This window comes from Saprolegnia parasitica (genome assembly GCF_000151545.1).
Source record: "Saprolegnia parasitica CBS 223.65 unplaced genomic scaffold supercont2.3, whole genome shotgun sequence".
In the NCBI taxonomy this organism is placed as follows: Eukaryota; Oomycota; class Saprolegniomycetes; order Saprolegniales; family Saprolegniaceae; genus Saprolegnia; species Saprolegnia parasitica.
In genome coordinates this window covers 846771-866244 of record NW_012156397.1, presented here as the reverse complement: position 1 = coordinate 866244, position 19474 = coordinate 846771, and the positions used below count along the sequence as shown (strand labels likewise).

General features: G+C 60.5%; 9 protein-coding genes across 9 annotated transcripts; 5 read left to right on the top strand and 4 right to left on the bottom strand.

The window, feature by feature from the left end:
- Window positions 1-318: 318 nt before the first annotated feature.
- On the top strand, window positions 319-2542 carry SPRG_19108 (hypothetical protein; the record flags this gene model as incomplete). Its single annotated transcript, XM_012339911.1, has 9 exons — window positions 319-558; window positions 613-818; window positions 871-1451; window positions 1496-1581; window positions 1628-1759; window positions 1804-1918; window positions 1967-2047; window positions 2096-2217; window positions 2264-2542. The coding sequence occupies 9 exons, from the start codon at window positions 319-321 to the stop codon at window positions 2540-2542; spliced, it is 1842 nt and encodes a 613-aa protein (XP_012195301.1).
- Window positions 2543-2603: 61 nt separating this feature from the next.
- SPRG_19107 (hypothetical protein) lies at window positions 2604-3723 on the bottom strand (the record flags this gene model as incomplete). Its single annotated transcript, XM_012339910.1, has 3 exons — window positions 2604-2799; window positions 2851-3062; window positions 3115-3723. 3 exons carry the CDS (start codon window positions 3721-3723, stop codon window positions 2604-2606), a joined length of 1017 nt encoding a protein of 338 aa, XP_012195300.1.
- Window positions 3724-5711: 1988 nt separating this feature from the next.
- SPRG_22079 (hypothetical protein) lies at window positions 5712-9971 on the top strand (the record flags this gene model as incomplete). The annotated part of the gene is made up of 5 exons (XM_012339953.1): window positions 5712-5919; window positions 5975-6864; window positions 6919-8133; window positions 8181-8339; window positions 8394-9971. The coding sequence occupies 5 exons, from the start codon at window positions 5712-5714 to the stop codon at window positions 9969-9971; spliced, it is 4050 nt and encodes a 1349-aa protein (XP_012195343.1).
- A 2654-nt stretch (window positions 9972-12625) lies between these two features.
- On the top strand, window positions 12626-13984 carry SPRG_19104 (hypothetical protein; the record flags this gene model as incomplete). The annotated part of the gene is made up of 5 exons (XM_012339909.1): window positions 12626-12702; window positions 12748-12913; window positions 12961-13143; window positions 13200-13847; window positions 13901-13984. The coding sequence occupies 5 exons, from the start codon at window positions 12626-12628 to the stop codon at window positions 13982-13984; spliced, it is 1158 nt and encodes a 385-aa protein (XP_012195299.1).
- A 76-nt stretch (window positions 13985-14060) lies between these two features.
- On the bottom strand, window positions 14061-14888 carry SPRG_19103 (hypothetical protein; the record flags this gene model as incomplete). The annotated part of the gene is made up of 5 exons (XM_012339908.1): window positions 14061-14234; window positions 14281-14388; window positions 14450-14556; window positions 14606-14717; window positions 14775-14888. The coding sequence occupies 5 exons, from the start codon at window positions 14886-14888 to the stop codon at window positions 14061-14063; spliced, it is 615 nt and encodes a 204-aa protein (XP_012195298.1).
- A 184-nt stretch (window positions 14889-15072) lies between these two features.
- SPRG_19102 (hypothetical protein) lies at window positions 15073-15889 on the top strand (the record flags this gene model as incomplete). Its single annotated transcript, XM_012339907.1, has 4 exons — window positions 15073-15277; window positions 15328-15485; window positions 15528-15603; window positions 15654-15889. 4 exons carry the CDS (start codon window positions 15073-15075, stop codon window positions 15887-15889), a joined length of 675 nt encoding a protein of 224 aa, XP_012195297.1.
- Window positions 15890-15940: 51 nt separating this feature from the next.
- Window positions 15941-17094, bottom strand: SPRG_22078 (hypothetical protein; the record flags this gene model as incomplete). Its single annotated transcript, XM_012339952.1, has 2 exons — window positions 15941-16399; window positions 16426-17094. 2 exons carry the CDS (start codon window positions 17092-17094, stop codon window positions 15941-15943), a joined length of 1128 nt encoding a protein of 375 aa, XP_012195342.1.
- A 631-nt stretch (window positions 17095-17725) lies between these two features.
- Window positions 17726-18027, bottom strand: SPRG_19101 (hypothetical protein; the record flags this gene model as incomplete). The annotated part of the gene is made up of 2 exons (XM_012339906.1): window positions 17726-17841; window positions 17889-18027. The coding sequence occupies 2 exons, from the start codon at window positions 18025-18027 to the stop codon at window positions 17726-17728; spliced, it is 255 nt and encodes an 84-aa protein (XP_012195296.1).
- Window positions 18028-18228: 201 nt separating this feature from the next.
- On the top strand, window positions 18229-18989 carry SPRG_19100 (hypothetical protein; the record flags this gene model as incomplete). The annotated part of the gene is made up of 2 exons (XM_012339905.1): window positions 18229-18287; window positions 18338-18989. 2 exons carry the CDS (start codon window positions 18229-18231, stop codon window positions 18987-18989), a joined length of 711 nt encoding a protein of 236 aa, XP_012195295.1.
- Between the last annotated feature and the right edge of the window lie 485 nt (window positions 18990-19474).

Sequence of the window (19474 nt, the reverse complement as noted above, 5' to 3'; positions counted from 1 at the left end):
GGCCGTTTGCCATGGCGTGGCAGTACCGGCCCGCTTCCCCGCTCCATGGCGTCAGGCAGGCCAGCGCTTGGCAACAGCGAGGTACTAGCTCTACCAAGGACAATAAGTTCCTATGTGAACGGTCGGTGGATTGCCACGTAGGTATGGCCCGTGGTCGTCGTCTGGCGAGCTCGATACCTTGGAGTCGCGCAGCAATGGCTCAACTCCACCGACGATACTTGGGTTTCGAAAGCCAAAGTGCAAGTGGCAGTATCCGGATAGTACGGATACCCTCCGAGATCCACGCCGCAGAACCCAACAACGGACAAGAGCAGCAGCATGACGTTCGAGTGGCATGCGACGCAAGATGCGATCGACGAGGAAGAAGACTGGGAAGCCGCCCAGAGCGGCAAGGAAGCGCTCCTCGTCCTCATCGACGTGCGCAAGTCCATGTTCCAGCGCGTCGATGGCGAGCCCATGAGCTGGTTCCAGACCTGCGGCGAGATGCTCGTGAAGCTGCTTAAGAGCAAGATCATTGCGAACGACGGGTCGCTCATGGGCGTCGCCTTCTTTGGCACGGTACGAAGCATGCAGGATGATGACGATGGGTGAATGACGCCATGCGGACGATAGACGACGACGAAGAACGTGAATGGGCTCGACCATGTGTACGAGCTGCAGGAACTCGGGTTTCCATCGGCCCGCCGCATTAAGCAGCTTCGCGATATCGTCGACGATGCGTTCGACTTTCAGGCTGCGTTTGGCTCCATGGGCGAGAACGACCCCGTGTCGCTGAGCAACGCGCTGTGGCACGCCGGCATTGCCTTCTCCAACGCCAAGTACATCCCTCTTCATCTTCTTCTGCAGAGTATGAACCCACGCGCATGATAGCCTCCAGAAGAAGGACTCGCAGACGATCTGGATCCTCACGAACCAAGAAGACCCGACGATGGGCGGCGCCGACGAGGCCGACCGCGTCCTCAAGCAGTACGCCAACCACGTCGAGCTCAAGCGCGCGATCCACCTCTTCCACATGCCGCCACCGGCAAAGTCGACGTTTGATCTCTCGCGCTTTTACGGGCGCATGTTCCAAGATGCGTCGGCGTTCGCACTCACGGAAGACAGCAGCCTCCAGCCGGCGTATGCGATCCATACATACCAAGCCATGATGGAGGAGAGTCTGCGCAAGCGGTTTCGGAAGCGCCGGCTCACGACGCTCAGCTGGACGATCGGGCCTGGCATTGCGCTCGGCGTCGAGCTCTACGCGCTTCGTATCAAGCAGACGAAGCCGTCGCCGTTGCACTTGGACGCAGAGACCAACACGCCGCTTAAGTCGGAGACCAAGTGGCTCTGCGACTCGACGGGCATGTACCTCGCGCCCGACCAGATGCGCAAGTACATTGAGTACGGCAAGAGCCGCGTCTACTTTACAGCCGACGACGTGGTCGAGCTCAAGTACTTTGCCGCCGCCGGTGCACTTGGTTGCGTGTTTTACGTCGTCTCAGATTCGTGACAGGACTCCAACTGCTCGGTTTCGAGCCCGCAGACCACTTGAAGGACCACGAGAACGTCCGTGCGCCGTACTTTATCTACCCCGCCGAGGTACACCCGAGAATGGGCTCAAGAGCATGGAGGAAGAGACATGTAGGGCTACATTGAAGGCAGCACGGTGGCCTTCACCGCCCTGCACACATCGATGCTCACAAAGAACGTCATGGCGATCGCGCGGCTCATCGCACGCAAGAATACCCCGCCCCGCCTCGTCGCCCTCGTGCCCCAAGTAGATATTGGTATGCTGTGGCAAAAGCTCATGGGTCGTCGTAGCTCGAGGCGTACGACGACCAAGGCCAAGTGCAACCGTCGGGCTTTCACGTCATATTTCTCCCGTACGTCGACGACGTGCGCCAGCTTCGTGTGGACGCCGACGGCCAGCGCGACCGTACGCATCACCTTTGTCGCGGCTACGTACTTATAGCCCCTGGTGTAGCCGACGCCGACCAAATCGAGGCGGCCAAGAAGGTGATCCAGACGCTCACGATCTCCGAATTGCCGTCCTTCCAGAACCCAGGTCGATCGACTTTGTTTTGGAATGGGTGAGATTCACGACGACATGTAGAGCTCCAGAAGCACTATGCGAGCATCCAAGCGTTGGCACTCGACGAAGACACGCTTGCGTTTGACGACAAGGACGACACGACGCTGCCGGACGCTGCCGGGTTTCAGCGTCCCAAAGTCGTGGTAAGCAGGAACATACACTGGTCGACTCGAGCTCAACAATCCCTAGGCGGCGCTGACGGCCTTCCGCGACACGCTCGGTGGCGATGAGCTCAATAAAGACAACACCAAGCGCAAGGCGCCGGCAAGTACGAGCCGAGGCGGCGCTAAGGCGGTCAAGACGGAAACCGACCCGAGTGACGTGGCAGCGTGGAAGCAGCTCGCAGCGTCCGGTCTCGTGGCCAAGAAGACCGTCGCGGACCTCAAGGTCTTCTTGGATGCGCAAGGGCTGAGTACAACGGGCAAGAAGGCCGACCTCGTCGAGCGTACGCTGACGTTCCTCGGCTAAGTCATTGCATGCGTGCACACTACTACTAGGCAAGTGTCTCTATTCCAATGGATGGTGGTGTCTAGCGAAGGGTAAACTGGGCCATGATGGGCACGTGGTCGCTGCCATGCTTGGAGTTGGGGATCCCGTTGTAGTTGCGCAGCGTCGGGTCGACCTGTGCAATCGCATGCCAGCCGTCAGGCCCGTCTTCTTCGCGCAGTTCGGCTTCGGTCGGGATCGGCAAAATGGCCTGCGCCTTGATCGTCTCTTCCGAGTACCTACATCCAATGCACGAGTCCTACCGTAAAGCAAGATGGAAGAAGACGGACCAGATGTAGTCGATGGCCCAGCAGCGTCGGTAGTTGACTGTTGTGTGCGGCGGCTCGTTGCAGTCGTCGTCGGGCGCGTCCGGCGTCTCGGGCAGAGTGCGGTAGCTTGCGTACGCGCTGCGCATCTTGGCGAGCGGCTGGAGGAAGACGTCACGCATGTACGCATACAGCGGCGACGACGGTGAGTTGTTGAAGTCGCCGCAGAGCACAACCTAGTAACCCAGCCATGTCAGACATGCATGGCGGTCAAAGCGGACATCGTACCGGCAGCGGCGCGTGTAGCAGATGCTGGTACTTGAGCTCGAGCGACGTCTTGAGCGCCCGGACCTCGTTGTCGAGCTCGCGGAGCTGCTTCATCTGATGGTCGACCTTGCGGCTGTTCCACCAGAGGTGTGTGCAGCCGACGAGGAGCATGTCGCCCTTGTTGTCGTCCGACCGCTCTTGTAGCAGCACGAGCAGCGCGACGCGGTCGTGTTCGTCGTGGAAGTTGAAGCTCTCGCACTCGCGCAGCTCGTAGCGATCGTTCCGGAAGAAGATGCCGCAGCCGTCCATCTTCTTCTCGCCGCTCCACGTCGATCGATGGGTCGATGGGCGCTTGACCCACGCGCTCTCGTAGCCGAGGCGCGCCATGGCCGGCCGGAAGAAGGTCCAGTAGTCGCTGCACTCTTCCAAGCACACGACGTCGGCGTCGAGGCCATGCAGCTGGTCGAGGAGGATGTTCTTGCGCGTCTCCCAGGCGAGCACCGCGGGCTGCACGTACGGGAAGTGGCTGGGCGACGCGAGGTTGCTCGCGAGGATGTTGAGCTGGACGACTGAGAAGGCCGGCTTGGTGGCGCCGCCGGCGAACGGCAGCGGGACGAGCTTCGTTGTCATGGCGCGGGTACCGGCGAGGACGTGGCGCAGACTTCGTCGCTGGAGCATCCAGCCTGAAACTGGCGTCAACGCAAATATATTTTAATGTTGGCACACGAAAAAGAATGCTTCAGGACTAGCCTTGTGTATGCATTTTTATGTGAATCTTTTTTCCTCAGTGCGAGCGTTGTACTAGACCACGGAGGCGACGAGAGGCTTCGCTGGTCTTGGCCGAGGCAGATAGATCAACACCCAGCGCGCTACCTTTATATTCCTAGCTGTGAGCTGATCATCGGCTTTGATATAGGAGCATAGAGAGAGCTATTGCTGTGGGGCCGCCTGGGAAGCGTTGTAAATAGTGTGTGCCAGCGTTTACATTCTGTATGGTTTGAAACAGAAGCTTAAAACAGTGGATATGTGTGCTTCGACTTGAAAGGCTCGCAGGCAATGAAGATATCCGAGGAGATCGTTTGGACCAGGTGTGCAGGCAGGACGCGACGCCGCCGTGCTAAGCGCGTCATGGTACTATCAAAGTCAATTCTGCATTATGTAGATGTGCTGCTTGTTCCATCGCTGCAACTACTGCCATGCAAGGCTAACACAAGAAAACAATCGAGAATTGGCGCAAAGCCACATGCATGAAAGAGATCAATGCTGGAGCTTGAGCGTGTACTAGGCGACGATACAGCCACTAACAAGGACACCTGTGGACACGGTGCGACGACCGGATCGTCGTTGGGCTTGGCGACCGCCTTGACCAGGAATCGAGCCGCAATAGCCAGCTCGTGTTTCTCCTTGTGTTGACCAAGGTGCTGGCAACCGATCCAGTCACCGCCAACCTCGCCTCCGTGTCCATTTACCAACACCGTAACAGGTCCCGTGCGGAGTGAGCAGGCACGGTGTCGTATTGGACGTAAATGCGAAGCCTTGGTATCTGTGACGGTGGTCACTCGCTGCACTTTATCAATCAAAATACCGCCGCAGTGCGATTCGTTTCGGAAGTGCTTGGAGATACCTCGTCCGAGAAGCACCTCGGCGCCAGACGAGGGCCCGATCTTACAGGCCCGTGTCGAGCCCGCCCGTCGTCGAGTCTCTTTGGTTGGAGTCGATGCAGATTGTGTGCAAGTTTTGTATCGACGTGCATTGCTTTGCGTTGCCGGCAACATTGCGAAGCTGTCACGTGCGGTTACCACGACGTTGCAGGATTCAACCACTGGGATTCAACATACTCTTGCTACAACCTTCCGCGCCAAGGGGAGCAATGTCGTGCTCGTCGCCTCTCACCGCAAGGAACCGTTGCTGGCAGCACCAGTCGAGAGCCAGCTTTTGGCGCCAAACCAACTCCAAGGAGAAAGAAGCAAAAGTCAGGTCATCATCGCCAAGTCTACCAATGGAATCCATTGGCAGACTTGCCGAACGGTTATACCATTCGATGGATTCCAGGTATAACCGTACGGCATCCGGATAATCCCAATGGCACGCTGCACGCAGAGACTGCCACGCAATCGGGACAGGACAACGGCGACAATGGACACGGTGGTTGACGAAGCGAGCCCTTCTCAGCGCTTCCTCCCAGTTCAATGGCGCGGCGGTCAGACAGGCCTGCTCATGTCAACAACGCGTTATACCCAAGGCGCGAGTAACGCCGCTGGCTCAAACGTGCTGCTATCGCGCCGCCGTGCCGTGTGCCGGCCATGCTTCGACCCGCTGCATCCATGCTGCTGCATAGGCGTGTCATCTTTTTCAAATGGCGTCATCTACGTCGCAAGACGAGGAGGCGACATGGGTGGTTGCGCCGAGGTCCGCGAGCGTAGCACGCGCGATCCCACTGTACCGCGCACGAATGCACCCAGTCTCCATCGCCGAGTAACATGGCTGCCCCGCGGTCGTTGACTGCTTGTCGCGCTTCTTTATCACAATCACGCGATGACGCTATTCTTGTCGCAGGTCTATAAACGACGACGCAGAAAAAGATTTCCCAAGTCAGCATGTCGTCTTGTCCGCGTGCGATGGCGCTGCAGCGGCGCGCGCTGCAGCGACAGGCGGCGACCACGTCGTCGTCGTGTCTCTTCTCGTTCGCGCCGCACATCGCCGCCTCGGTGCCAAGGCAGCTCGTCGCGTACTTTGCCAATGGCGGGCCGCTCCCGAGCGTCAGCGCGCCAATCGTGACGACGCACGTGTCGGCAGGCGCGCTCGTCCTCGCCGACATCTCACACTGTAAGCATCTACCAAGACCGTATCTCGTTGGGCTCATGTAGGATCGTTTGTCTAGACTCGCAGCTCGTTGCGTCGCTCGCCGACGATGGCGACGTGGGCATGCAGACGCTGTGCAGAGTCATGGAGACGTGCTTCACCAAGATGATCGACACGATCGACATGCATGGCGGCGACTGCATCAAGTTTGCCGGCGACGCGCTCCTTGTGTCGTTCCCAACGATCGAGGCGAGCGCTGCGTGCGCCCTCGCACTGCTCGCCGCCACGTCGGCCTCCTGCGGCGTCGAGATTCACATTGCGATTGCGTTTGGCGACCTTCTCGGCCTGCACCTCGGCGGCGTCCACCACGCGTTCGAGTACGTGGTTGGCGGCGCGCCGTTCCAGCAGCTCCAAGACATTGTCGACTGCAGCGGGCCCAACTCGATCACGCTGTCACAGGTGGCGTGGGACGCACTCGGTCCGTCCGCCATCGGGCACGCGCTGGTCGACGGCCGGGCGTACGCGCTCACGGGCCTTGCATCATCATCATCATCGTCATCATCATCGGCATGCGAGTCCCACGGTCGAATGACGCCGCCAGAGCTCTGTCCGTCGACGCTGGATGCGATCCGCAAGTATGCACCGGCGCCGCTCATGGCCACGATCGACGTCCAGCAGTTTGACCTTGTCGCCGAGTACCGGCAGTGCTCGATCCTCTTTGTGACGCTGCAAGATCTCTCACTAGCGTCACCAGACATTGATGTGCACCGGCTCCAGACCGTGTTCGTGCGCCTCCAGCACATCCTGCACTGCCACGGCGGGTTCTGCCGCCAGTTTCTCGCCGACGACAAGGGCACCGTGCTCATCGCGGCCTTTGGCGTCCACGGCTTCTCGCACTTTGACAATGCGCTGCGTGCGCTCAAGACCGCGCTCGAGATGGCCGACGCGCTCGCCGACCTCGCCGTTGCCGTACGCTTCGGGATATGTTTTTTCAAGAGGCTCACTTTGCACTTTCTATGCTAGGCGACGCTTGGTGTGGCGACGGGGAAAGTCTACGCCGGGCTGCTCGGCTGCGCCCGCCGGCACGAGTACGCAGTCGTCGGTAGCGCAGTCGTGACCGCCGCGCGCCTCGCGGGCCTGCCGACAACGGGAGAGGCCAACGCGACGTGCCGCGTTCTCTGCGATGCACCGACGCGCGATATCGTCCAGCACGAGCGTGACGTCGCCCTCACTCGGTACGGCGACGTGTACCTCAAGGGCCAGCGCGGCCCCGCTGTTATCTACAGCGTGGCACCCGCGTCTGCGCACCGGGCGTCGGGACGTAGCCCCATGCTTGGCCGCGAAGCGCTTGTCGCGTCGGTCCTGCGGCACCTGGTGCACCACGACCGCGCGCTCGTCGTTCTCGAAGGCTCGATCGGCAGCGGTCGGTCGTGCTTTCTCAACCACATCGAGTCGCTCGTGCTCAAGACGACGTCTGTGCTGCGGTACCGCGCGAGCTGGCACGACGCGCCGCTGGCGCTCTGGCGACGCGTGGCGCAGTCGCTTCTCACTCCTCTCGAGGATCTCGACGAGCTGCGTCGCGTGCTGCACCGAAATCGCCCCGTGCTCATCATCGACGACTTTGAAGCGATCGACGAAGCGTCGCTCGAGCGCCTCGGCGAGCTCCTTGCTGACGCGCCTCTGCGCGTGCTGGTGTCGGTCCCGACCACGACGACGTGCCAAACGCTTCGCTTCCGGCTGCGCCACCACTTTAAGCGCGTGTACCAATGGAGCTTTGTGCGCAAGGTCACGGTGCGGCTTCCGCCGTTGGCGCCCGAGCACATTGCCGCGTTGAGCTGCCAGCTCTTGCACGCGTCGAGCCTCGCGCCCGACGTCCACAAGTTTATCTCGGCCACGTCGCTCGGGAGTCCGCTCTGGGTGCAGCAAATCGTGCACTGCTTGCACACGAAAGGCTTTGTGACGCTCTCCAAGAACCACCGGAGAGTGACGTTTACGCCTGCGTTTGTTTCGGCAAAGCGAAGCCAGCTCAGTAGCATCCACGACATCGTCCTCGCTCAAGTCGAAGAGCTCTCGGAGACCCAGCGCTGGCTCCTCAAGCTCGGTGCGATCATCGGGTCGTCGTTCCAGATCAACGAGCTTCTCTGGCTCTGCCACGGCTTCTCGCACCTCCAGGCATGGGTCGATGGCGATACGCTGCAGTGGCAGCTCGGCCTTCTCTGCAAAGCGGGCTACCTCGAGGTGCGTTGAAATGGCTTGTTTATGGTTGTAACTTAGCGACGGGCTAGGTCGTCGACGGTGGCAGCGCCGCGATGGTCGAGACGCGACGCCGGTCGCACTCGGAGACGCAGCACCCGAAGCTGCAGCGCGTGCGCCGAGGTCACAGCCACCACGACTTGGCCTCGGCGCTCAAGCGAGCACGGCTACGCGTCCGCTACCGCTTCTGCGTACGTTCACCTTTCGAATGGTGTTGCGGATGCTCATGCACCGACGATGTCTAGCATGCCAACGTGCGGGATGCGCTCCTCGACGTCTTCCTGCCCGCCCAGCGCCGCATGGCCCATTCACTCATGATCGACCTGCTCGACGACCTCTCCGTCTTGCACGAGCCGTCGCATCTCGTCCGTCTCGCCCACCACTGCGTCGAAGCGGGCATGCGCACCAAGGCGCTAACGTACCTCGGGCGCGCCAGCTTGCTCGCGGCCGCCACCGACGTCGCCTTGTTTGACCGTCTCGTCGAGATGCGCTTTGCGCCGCCGGCGTCTCGCGTCTCTTGGCTGCTGGCGTCCGTGCGGGCGCGTCGGCTGGCACGACCAAGCGATAACGACGGTATCATGGCGCTGCTGGCCGAAGCCGTCGCCTTGGTGCACGTTTCGTCGCCCGAGAAGGAGCGGTCGGTGCCGATCCCCGTCATCGGCGCCTGTCTTGCGATGGCTACTTGCATCAGCTTGGAATATCAGCTTGCATCGTCGTCCTGGGAGAGCCAGCGCGTTGAAGGTACCACGTGGGTCCAGCAGCTAGCTCAGCTGCCCGACCACGAGTCCAGCCGTCATCTTCTCGACGTGGACGTCCTCGCAGGCTACTGCATCGCACAGCACATGGCCAAGCGTCCGCTCTTTCGCCGCGCGATTGCCTCGGCGCCTCCTGTGCTCTACGCTCTCGCAGCTCGCCGCATTGGCAGTCTGTGCACCGAGGCTGTCCCCGTCGTCTCGGCAACGGCCACGGATGCTCGCTGCGTCATGGACGCTGTGCACACGCATCTGGCCTTTGGCGCCAGCGACGATGCGCACTCGCTCGAGCTCATGAACGTCCTTATGGCGTCCGAGGACCCGCGTCTCGCCCAGTGCCTCCGGCTCGTACGTGGCGACACGCGACAGCTCGCGACCTGCATCGCGCTCAGCGACGACGACATTCTTCTTCTTGGCGGCCTGCCCGCGCGACTCGTGAGCAAGACAGCGCTCGCCAAGTACTATGACCGCTACGCCAACAGCACGTCACTGGCTCTGCACCACATGCGCGGCGCGATTGAAGCGCTACGAGGGATTGCGACCCGCGCGACGACTCTCATGTGGGCGCCGCAAGCGCATCTCTTGGTGTACGCGCAGTGGCTGGCGCTGCTGGCCTACGACATGACGAGGCACGTCGGCGAGACGCGTCGACTGAGCGATCACGTCACCGCACTGGCGCGTGTCTGCGACGAGCTCTTTCCGCCGACAACGCACGGCCTCGGCAGCCTCGCGAGCGCCTTCTTCCGCAGCTTGACGAGCCTCGTGCTTCAGAAACTCGAGCCGACTCGCGCCAGCAGCGATAGCCTCGAGGCACTCTCGTCCGTGGCGAGCCGCGCGTGCAAGGTCGGCTGGCTCAGCTTGCGCCGCCATGCTATGTACGTTGTCGCGATGGAAGACGACGCGGACAGCAAGGTCTCGTGGGTCCTGGACGTTGAAGTTCCAGACATGGCGCCGAGCTCCTTCAAGAACCAGCAAGCGAGCGCTACCAATTACAACAACAACAACAACTATAGCGATGCGTCGGCGGACTGCATTCTCGGTGCGACTGCCACCCTTTCCCTTGTACTCTAGACTACATTTCTAATTTATACCTCGTATTGGAGACCATCAACATCTTCGTTCTCGATTCATTCGGTCTCGTCGACGTCGCCCGCGTCATCGCAAATGCGACGCTGACAAAGCTCAACGTCGTGCTTGCTGGCTGGACGATCTTTGTCGAGTGTACTAGTACGTTTTTCGGCGCCTCCACCACAATGTGGAACCGCGAACCTTGGAGGTCGCCGCCGCCAACGAGCATCATCTTCATGGCGGGCTGCAGATTACTCAGGGCGTCCACGTCTTGCGCCAGCCGCGTTGACTCAGCACGAGGACTCTCAAGATCAACTCCCAGGCGAAAGGGATCTGCAACATCAACGAGGTCCGAGCCAGCGTCCAGATCTTGGAAAGCATGCGCTTTTGAGCCCGACTGCACCTGAATTGGCCCACGAAGTTTTGACGAAGCGTAGATTCAAACACGCTAATCCTGCGCCCACGATCCATTTTACTACTTTGATAATTTCGTGGCACGACGCTGTCGAAGTAACCCGCGTCGTCACCAACATGTTGTGCCTTGCCACGTCGACGCTGCTACTCGATTCCCACGAGTGTCTGCACGGTCGGTCGGTTGGACCTCAAGGGCTTTGGTCAGAGCCGTTGTCCGTACCTCATGCCATTGTTTCTCGACCCCTCGATCCATGTTTTGTCGGAAGAAATACTTTCATTGACGAATCCAAGTCTCGCCCACATATTGGATTTATGTACTCTTGGCTGGGATACACCGCGTCCCTGCGCTGTTTCTATCTCGTAGCATCAAGAAGGCGGCACCGCCGGGAAGCCGTTCGTAATGCAGCACTGGACAACTGCCAGCTTCACAGGTTACATAGTCGTTCTATGCGTTGCAGTCGGTCGACGAGATGCATGTAGCGGGGCGACGTCAGAGCCCTCGGCGGGCGCGGGCGGTTTGCGCGGGAATGCGATGCGGATGTGGATGTATCTCGCTCCTTGCATGTACGTTCACACATATTTGCATACAAATAGCAAGCTCAAACGTACCATGTACAATGTCATACCGTACATCGTACAACCAAAAGATACCGCTCACTTTAGCTCACTTCGGTCATCGCCCACTTCGGTCATTCCGCGATTTGCCACCATGCGCCTGTACGACATCTTCGTCCGGCAGCCCGCAGCGCCGCCCATTATCCATCCGGACGCGCTTCTTGAAGCCCTCGTCGAGATCGAGACCGGTCTCGCGGGCGCTAGCCCGACGCATGGTCTGCTCGTGCTCGGGACGTCGCTCCTGCAGTTCACGGCGCTCGTCACGGCCCTCCGCGACGACCCGCTCTTCCCCGCCGAGCAGCACGTGCAATAGGTCCGAGTTACATCGGCCGCGTGGCTCGTCGGGCGCAACGCAAGAAGAGCACCCGACGCTGGCGAACGCCCTCGTGCTCTCAGATCGCAAGGTCTCGGTGGACGGGCCCGTGCCATCGCATTGCTTCTGGCTCGACGCCGAGGTGATCTACCACGCGATCACGTTTGGCATGCTGGCCCACAAACTCAACTTTACGGACATCATTCATGCGACCGCACGGGCGTTGGGCGCATTCAAGCTCACGACAGGAACGATCGGGAGCTCACAAGGCGGTGCTGCTGCCATGCGCCTCTTTTCCGGCTGCTCGCCCTTTTTCAAGGTGGCCAGCTCTGAGAACAGCAGCAACGACAAGATCAAGCGTCAGAAGGTCCAAAACGACGAAGCGCCGACAGAAGAGGAAGAAGCGGTGCTGCCCGCGGTCGACGATGGCGAACATGGCAATCGTATTCGCTACCTCGAGGCGCGCCTGGCCGCCACCGAGGCCGAGATCGAGACGGTTCGGAGCTCTTTGCAACACATCGAGCAGCGGAACCGACGGCGCGCCGACGACGCATTGCTTGTCGAAGCCCTCATGGCCAAGATCACATGCCTCAAGGAGAAGATTCGCAAGGAGCGCTTGGGGCGCGAGCAGGACCACCACGAGTACGAGCGCAAGCTGGAACAAAAGATCCGGGCGCTTCTCGAAAAGGCGAACAAGAAGGCCATGGGCGGGGGTAGCAAGCACAAGCTTCCGCTCTCGCGACGCCTGTGACGACGCCACTTGGCTACGCGCCCCACGGTTTCCAAGAAGCTTCCATGCCCAACGCAGCTCATGACATCGAGATGCAATCGCCGCCGGGCACGATGCCGTCCGGTCACGTCCAGATGCCTGCACCGACGCCAGCACCAGCTCGCGCCAAGACGCCCACGAAGGGCGAGATTCTGTCTGGTCGCAAGTAGCACGGCAGCCTGCGCGTGCTAGCAACAACGGCAATGCATATCTAACTTCATAATCTAGTCAATTCATTCCTTCAGGTATCCTCGCGGGTGACACTTGGTGGCGGGAGCGTTCATGGTCCCTGCAATGTGTGCTTCAACCACGATGCAAATATGCATTTTCACAGGAAACGACCTCCGATTGGCTCAACGTGACACGCAGTGTGGCCAGTGGCCATCTCTATTTTAATGAACGATATTCAAATCCACATACATTGATCTAGGTTACGTGAATTAAAATGCTCCATCGCGCCACCAGAATATTAAATGCTAGAGGTTTTCATCGCAGACTTTGTTTGGTGGACGCTCGACCGCCAATACAACTTCCAGCACAGACAAGATGAGCAACTTCGCCAGCTTTGGGGCCACCTCGTGGGCCGACGACGAGGCCGAGGACCACTCGGCCTTCCAGGCTGCGTACGACGCTGCTGCCTATGGCCGCGTCCACTGAGCGCTGCGTAGGCCTGCCCGCCGCACGGAGCACGTCATCGAAGAAGAGGAACGCCACCACGCCGAGCCCGAGCCCCGCGGTGGCCGCTACCAGGAAGAAGAGCGCCGCCCGCGCCGCGACAGCGGCGAGTACCAGAAGCGCGAGCCGCAGCCCATTCCGGAGTACGGCCCGTTCAAGGTACGCACTTCATACCCACTTGAAGCCGTGCTCATGACAGCTCGTAGTGCTACGTGGGCAACTTGCCGTACCAGATGAACGCCGATGACATCGCCGAGTTCTTCCAAGGCCTTGCCGTGACCGACGTGCACGTGGTCTCGGACCGCGAGACGGGCCGCCCCAAGGGCTTTGCCTACGTCACGTTTGATGACCGCAAGTCGCTCGAGGACGCGCTCTCGGCCAACGGCGAGGTACGCACCTTCATCTCGATGACATGGATGCTCATGATCAGGATCGTGCGAGATAGATGATTGACAACCGCCCGATCCGCATCGACGTCGCCAGCGAGAAGAAGGGCCGCGATACCTCGTTTGGCAACCGTGGTGGCGACCGCGGCTTTGACCGCCCGACCCGCGACGATCGCTTCGGCGGGGATCGCTACGGTGGCCGTGATGGTGGCCGCGACGGTGGCGACCGCTACGGCCAGCGCGACGGCGGCGACCGCTACGGCCAGCGCGACGGCGGTGACCGCCATGGTGGTCGTGGTGGCGACCGCTACGCCCGCAACGACGACCGTCGCGAGGAGCCCAAGGAGCGCCCGAAGCTCTCGCTCCTCCCGCGCACGCAGTCGAACGAGGCCAAGGAGGCGTCGCAGCGCGCCAACATCTTTGGCGACGCCAAGCCCCGTGACGAGTCCAAGTACCTCGAGCGCAAGAAGGCCGAGGCCGACAAGCCCAAGGTCCACGACGACCGCGACAGCGCCCGTGGTGGTCGTGGCGGCCGCGGTGAGCCGCGCGCGGGTGGTCGCGGCGACAAGCCGGCCGGTCGTGGCGACAACAAGCCGGCGGCCCCGACGCGTTCGGATGGCGACTGGGTCCGCGGTGGCGCCGCCGCCGCTGTCGAGGCCAAGGCCAAGCCGGCCAAGAAGACGGAAGCCAAGAAGCAGCCTGCCAAGGTCTCGTGCCCTTGCCCCATGTATGTATGTGCTCATTATTATACCTTTTGTAGGCGGCCGTGTTCAAGCCGACGGCGGCGTCGACCAAGGTCGTGAACAACTTCAACGTCTTGGGCGACGACTCGGACTCGGATTAGACGCCGTGAGTAGTGTAGTATGTATCGAGGAGCAGCCTCCGTAGATAATATATGATGATTTTGGGTTATATGCTCCTCATGGCTGCTCGAAGTGGAGCGTGAGCTCGCTGCTTCCGATCGAGAGGTGCGTCGGCGCCGTCAAGAGCAGCGACATGGGCTTGTGCGGCTTGATCGGGTTGTCGTTGACGCTTGTGCCGTTCGTGCTGTTGACGTCGGTGATGTAGACCTTGCCGTCGTCTCCGAGCCGCAGCTATCCAAGGAGGACCATGAGCGGCCCTCGTCGTGCAATAATCTACCTCGGCGTGGGTCGTCGAGACTTCGGGATCTTTCGGCAAGCTGAGCCCGTGGGGCAGCTTGTACTTTTTCCCAGACGATCGACCAATGTGGATGACAGGGTTCGTGTCCTATGGTAATACATTTGGAGGATGAGTTTGAGCTTGGGACGAGCGAAGAGAAGATGAAGACCAGGGCCAGGAGCAGCTTGAACTGCTGGTTCTTGTAAAACCCGTCCGTGCATTGCACCGTCACGTTGTAGCGCCGCGGTGGTGCCTTCTTGGCCTCGTCGTCGACGACTAGCGCCATGGCGTGAGCGATATGGCGTGTCGAGCTGCGAGCTCGCACCTGCGTCGTCGTCGGGCACGGTCAGGTCGACGGCCGCTTCCAGGTTCTCGCGGGCCTTCTTGGCCTCCTTGCGGAACTTGGCGATCGTCTTCTTCCCATGCGCCTCGACTTTCTACGATCCATTCGAGGTGTACACGTCCATTGCGGCGCGTCGTCGATCGAGGCGTACTGCAATCGCTTCGTCGAGGTTCGTCGTCAAGAACTCGGAGACGGTCTGGTTGCCGTGGTCGCTGCTCGCCGCCGACGAGATGGACGCGCTTCCTAGGCAGCGACCATGAGCCATCGAGATGCAAGGAGCATGGCGCGTACGACTACGTCGCTTGGACACGGACTCGCGGCTCGACGCCGAGCTCGACCGGGCGCTGGCCTTCCGCTTCCGTGGTGGCATGGTGGACTTTGAAAATAGAGCCTTGTGATTGGCCAAAATGAGCGTTTAATAGCGGACGGGGTCATTCGAGATTTGCACCATGTCCCACGAGCGGCAGAAGGGCGTCGTCGTGAGCAAGGCCATCGCGTACGGCTCCGTGGCCATGTACCTCGGGCGCAAGTCGGAGGAGACCAAGACGCACCGCTGGCACATCTACGTACGCGGCCTCGCCGGCGAAGACCTCTCGTACATGATCAGCAAGGTCGTCATTAGCCTCCACAACAGCTTCGCCAACCCCGTGCGCGGTACACACGACGCGATTCGCCGGCCATGGCCTCATAACGCGACTGCATAGTGCTCACGGAACCGCCGTACGAGGTCTCCGAGTATGGCTGGGGCGAGTTTGAGACTAAAATCCAAATCCACTTTCAAGACCCAGACGAGAAGCCCGTCGACATCATCCACATGCTCATTCTGTACCCGCCGGGCAACCAAATCGCATCGACAAAGAAGGTAGGCTGCCACATTTGTTCTTGCAATGAACATGCGTCGTAGCCGGTCGTCTCGGAGTTTTACGACGAACTCGTCTTCAACGAGCCGAGCGAGCTCATGTACAAGAAGCTCATGGCGGGTACACGCGTCGTGATGCATGCCATGCCTCTCAAACCAACGCACGTGTAGGCCCCGAGAAGCAAGCGCCGCCGAACGCGCTTCAAGAGCACTGGCCCGTCTACAACGAGATCCACGACCTGCAGATGCTCACGGACGCGCAGTCGACGCTCGCGCAGGAGCTCGCGCTGACCAAGAAGCTGCTCATGGAGGCCGACATTGAAGCCAAGGAGATCAAAGAGAAGATCGCGGCCTTTGAAGCGCAAAAGAAACTCGAAGCCAAGGCCAAAGCGGCGGCGACGTCTTGAATTGGTTCGCCTTATATATATACTGTCGTCGGTAGTTGAAGCCGCCGGATCTTATGCAACGGTGAGGACGCTCGAGGTCTTGTCCCACTCGACGACCGCGTCGAGCTGTTTGCTTTGCGTGGCCGAGCAGGAGTCGTCGAGACCCTCGTCGCCCGAGCTGCTGCTCTCGGTCTCTCGGTCGTCGTCGCATGTTGTTTCCTTGAGCAAAAGGGTCACCTCGGCTTCGTCCTCGGTCGGCGCTGGCGATGACGCGCGCTGCGTCGGCAGCCAGTTGAGGCCAATCGCACCAAACGCGACGACAAGCCCGAGGAGCTGCTGCGTCTCGAGCGCGTGGCGGAAGAGGATCACGGATAGGACGATGCTGACGACCTTGCGCAGCGTGCCAATGATGGACGTTGTGAGCGCGCCAAAGTTGCGCAGCGTCACAAAGAGCACCGCTTGGCCCGACGCGCCCGTGAGGCTCAAGAGCGTGAGCCCGCCGAGGTGCGGCCAGGCCGTCACCATGACCGTCTGCATCTCGCCCGTCACGAGCATACCAAGGAGCGCCATGCCCGCTTGAAGAGGCTGAGGTAGAACATGAGCTCAAACGCGTGAATGTCATGCGCCGCAATGAGCTTGTCCTCGATCGCACCCGTGGCGCCGTCGCAGAGGAGCGAGACCAAGAGGAGGACGCAGCCAATGCTCATGTCCGTGGCCGTCTTCTCATCGTGCTCGTGGCTGGCAATCTTTTGGGCATAGGTGCCGAGGAGGAAGATGGCGACGCCGACCGAGAGCAAGAGCACCGAGAGGACCTTCTTCAGGTCGTAGCGCTTCCCGAGGATCGCGCCGAGGAGCATGACCGGAATCGACTTGCACGACTTGCCGAGGATGCGCGTGATGAACGAGACATACCGCAGCGCGTAGATGGACGCGATCGTCGAGACGAACGTCAGGAGCGAGAGGCCCACGTACTGCTTCATGGGCAATGACGACGTCGGCTCGCGCATGAGGACGCGAAGGAGGTACGCGACGACGGCGTACCACGCGCAGCTCACAAACGTGAGCGTCATTTCGCCCACGTCGTGCGCCTTGGTGAGCTTCTCGAGGAGAAAGCCGTTGAGCGTAAAGGTGGCCATGACGCCGAGGAAGCAGTAGAGCAAGAGGAGCGACCGCCGCCTGGGCACCTCGTCGCTGCTGGCGGTAGGCGGCGTCTGACACGACACCATGGAGCGAGAGAGATATTACAAGTGGGCTCACGACGTCGCTGGCGCTGGCGTTGGCGGCCATTTTGGACACAGCCAATCCCAACAAGAGTTGCGGCAGCGTCATGAGCAGCGTGTTCGAATTCTTGGTGTTCGAAGATATGAAGCGTCGCTTGGCGCGATCGTTTTTCCAGTGCTGTGATGGACTACGTGGTGACTGGCCTTTCTACGCAAGCACCCGGACTGCGTGGTGACTGGCCTTTCTACGCAAGCACCCGGACGATGACCTCTGGTGGCAACGTTGGTCGCATCCGCCAAGCCGACGCGCTCCTGCGATGACCCGCTGCATGGAGGTCCATGGCACCCGCTTGCATCGTCTGCATACATGAACGATGCTGCGTGGCGAAGGCGAGTGACCTGTGTGCGTGTGAGGCTGCCTAGCGAGTGCGAGTCCCGGCCGCGCTGCACCGCCCATCCGAGATGATGTGTTGACGAAACAAAGGTCGGCGCCGAGGCCGGCGGGCGTACGAACAAGAGCATGTCTTCGCGTTAAGCTAAACCGACGGAAATAGAGCCGATAGCACCGGTGTAGTGTGTGCTCGTCCACGTGCTACCTCATACACTCGCAGTACACTGACAGACGCCGCTTGGCACCTTAGTTGTCGCTCTTCTTGGCCTCTTCTTCAAACGCCAAGCTGCACGTCGTCCAGGTCGCGCCAGCGCCAGCACCCGCGCCAAAGCCCGTCAAGGCCGAGCGGCCCGCGCCCGTACCTACGCATCGCATGTCAATCATCCCTGACGTCGAGCAAGAAGCGTACGCGCAAGCACAAGCGACGTCAAGCCACCCGCGACGAGGCCGGCCGAGAAGTTGACCATGAAGCTCTCGATGCACTTGTCCCACTTCTCGGAGATGCGGTACTCGGACGGGATCTCAGTCTTCGGGGCGGAGGCGGGCATGGCGACGATCGTTGTTTGTTGCGGAATGTCTATGTCAAGATGGCGGTCGTCGAAATTCGTGGCATACGACGCGCTCATTGGTCGAAATCCCTGCGCCACGACATTGGACTTTTAACCAATGGCCTTGCAGTACTGAAAGCACTGGCCCTTCTTTCGCCGAGCGGTCCAGTGCTCAAAACCTCGCAAGCGACTATCAACAGCATGTTGGCACGCCAAGTCGCGCTCCGCGTTCCTCGCGTCCTCGGCGTCCGCGCCTTTGCGTAGGCTCAAGGCAGCCATGGCAGCGATGGCTCATCCTGCATGCACGTAGGAACCGCGTCGACATGGTCTTGAAGGAAGACGTCGCGCAGCTCGGCTTCTCGGGCGACGTCGTCAACGTCAAGGCCGGCTACGCGCGCAACTTTTTGTACCCGCAAAAGAAAGCCGTGTACGCGACCAAGCTCAACGTGGCCAAGTTTGCGCAGGCCAAGGAGGTCGACGCGTCGATCGATACCGAGCGCGAGCACGCGCGCGAGAAGATCATCAAGCGCCTCTCGACGATCGAGCTCACGTTCAAGCGCCACTGCCCGACGCCCAAGCCGATGACCAAGTCGTCGGTCACGGCGCAGAACATCGTCGACATGCTCGAGAAGCAGCACGGCATCGTTGTCGGTATTGCGCGCGTCGTGCTGCCGCAGGAGCTCAAGAGCACGGGCAACCACAACGTCAAGATCCGTGTCGACGACGGCATCGACGAAGAGGTCGCGGCCGCCAAGGATGCCGAGGCCAAGGTCGAGGCGCCGGTGAACCCGGACGCGCCGGCGTCCAACACGACGCAGACGATCCTGACGCAGTTCGAGTCGGAGCGCTTCGACACGAAGGCCAAGAAGGACAACAGCACAGAAGCCGCCGTCGCCGACGAGTTTGTCTCGTCGACGCCCAAGCGCACCGTGAACCTCAAGGTCGTGATCAATAGACGTTAAAATAGCAAATAGTTGCACCCACTTGATACGGCAACACACTTATCAGGAGTCGCATTGCAGCGTGGGGTCATGACATCCTCGAAGCTACCGATGCTAGGACGCGTGCTGCATGGATCCCTGAGTTGGGGTGCACGATGGCAGTACCGGTACCGGTAGACTCGCGTGAACAGAGCCTGCTGTCTACTCGTAGGACTGGGGTTCTTCTCGCTCGCTTGACAGCCGACCGACGGCGCTGCCAATCCAAACTGCAGCCACCCTGATGCACCTCGAGAATCCAGAGTGACAAAGTCTTGCAGTATCCGTGGCAGTGGCAGCTGCTATCGTTATACGTATAGCACTTTCCGCCGCATCGATGCACGACAGGCTTCAAGCGCAACCTCAAACTTGAACTATCGCATGGGTGGATGGGTGTTTGGTTGCGAGAGCGGTCGGCTTTGAGACCGTCGAGTACATTTTCTCTCAGCCCGCGCTCGGTGGCTTGTTAA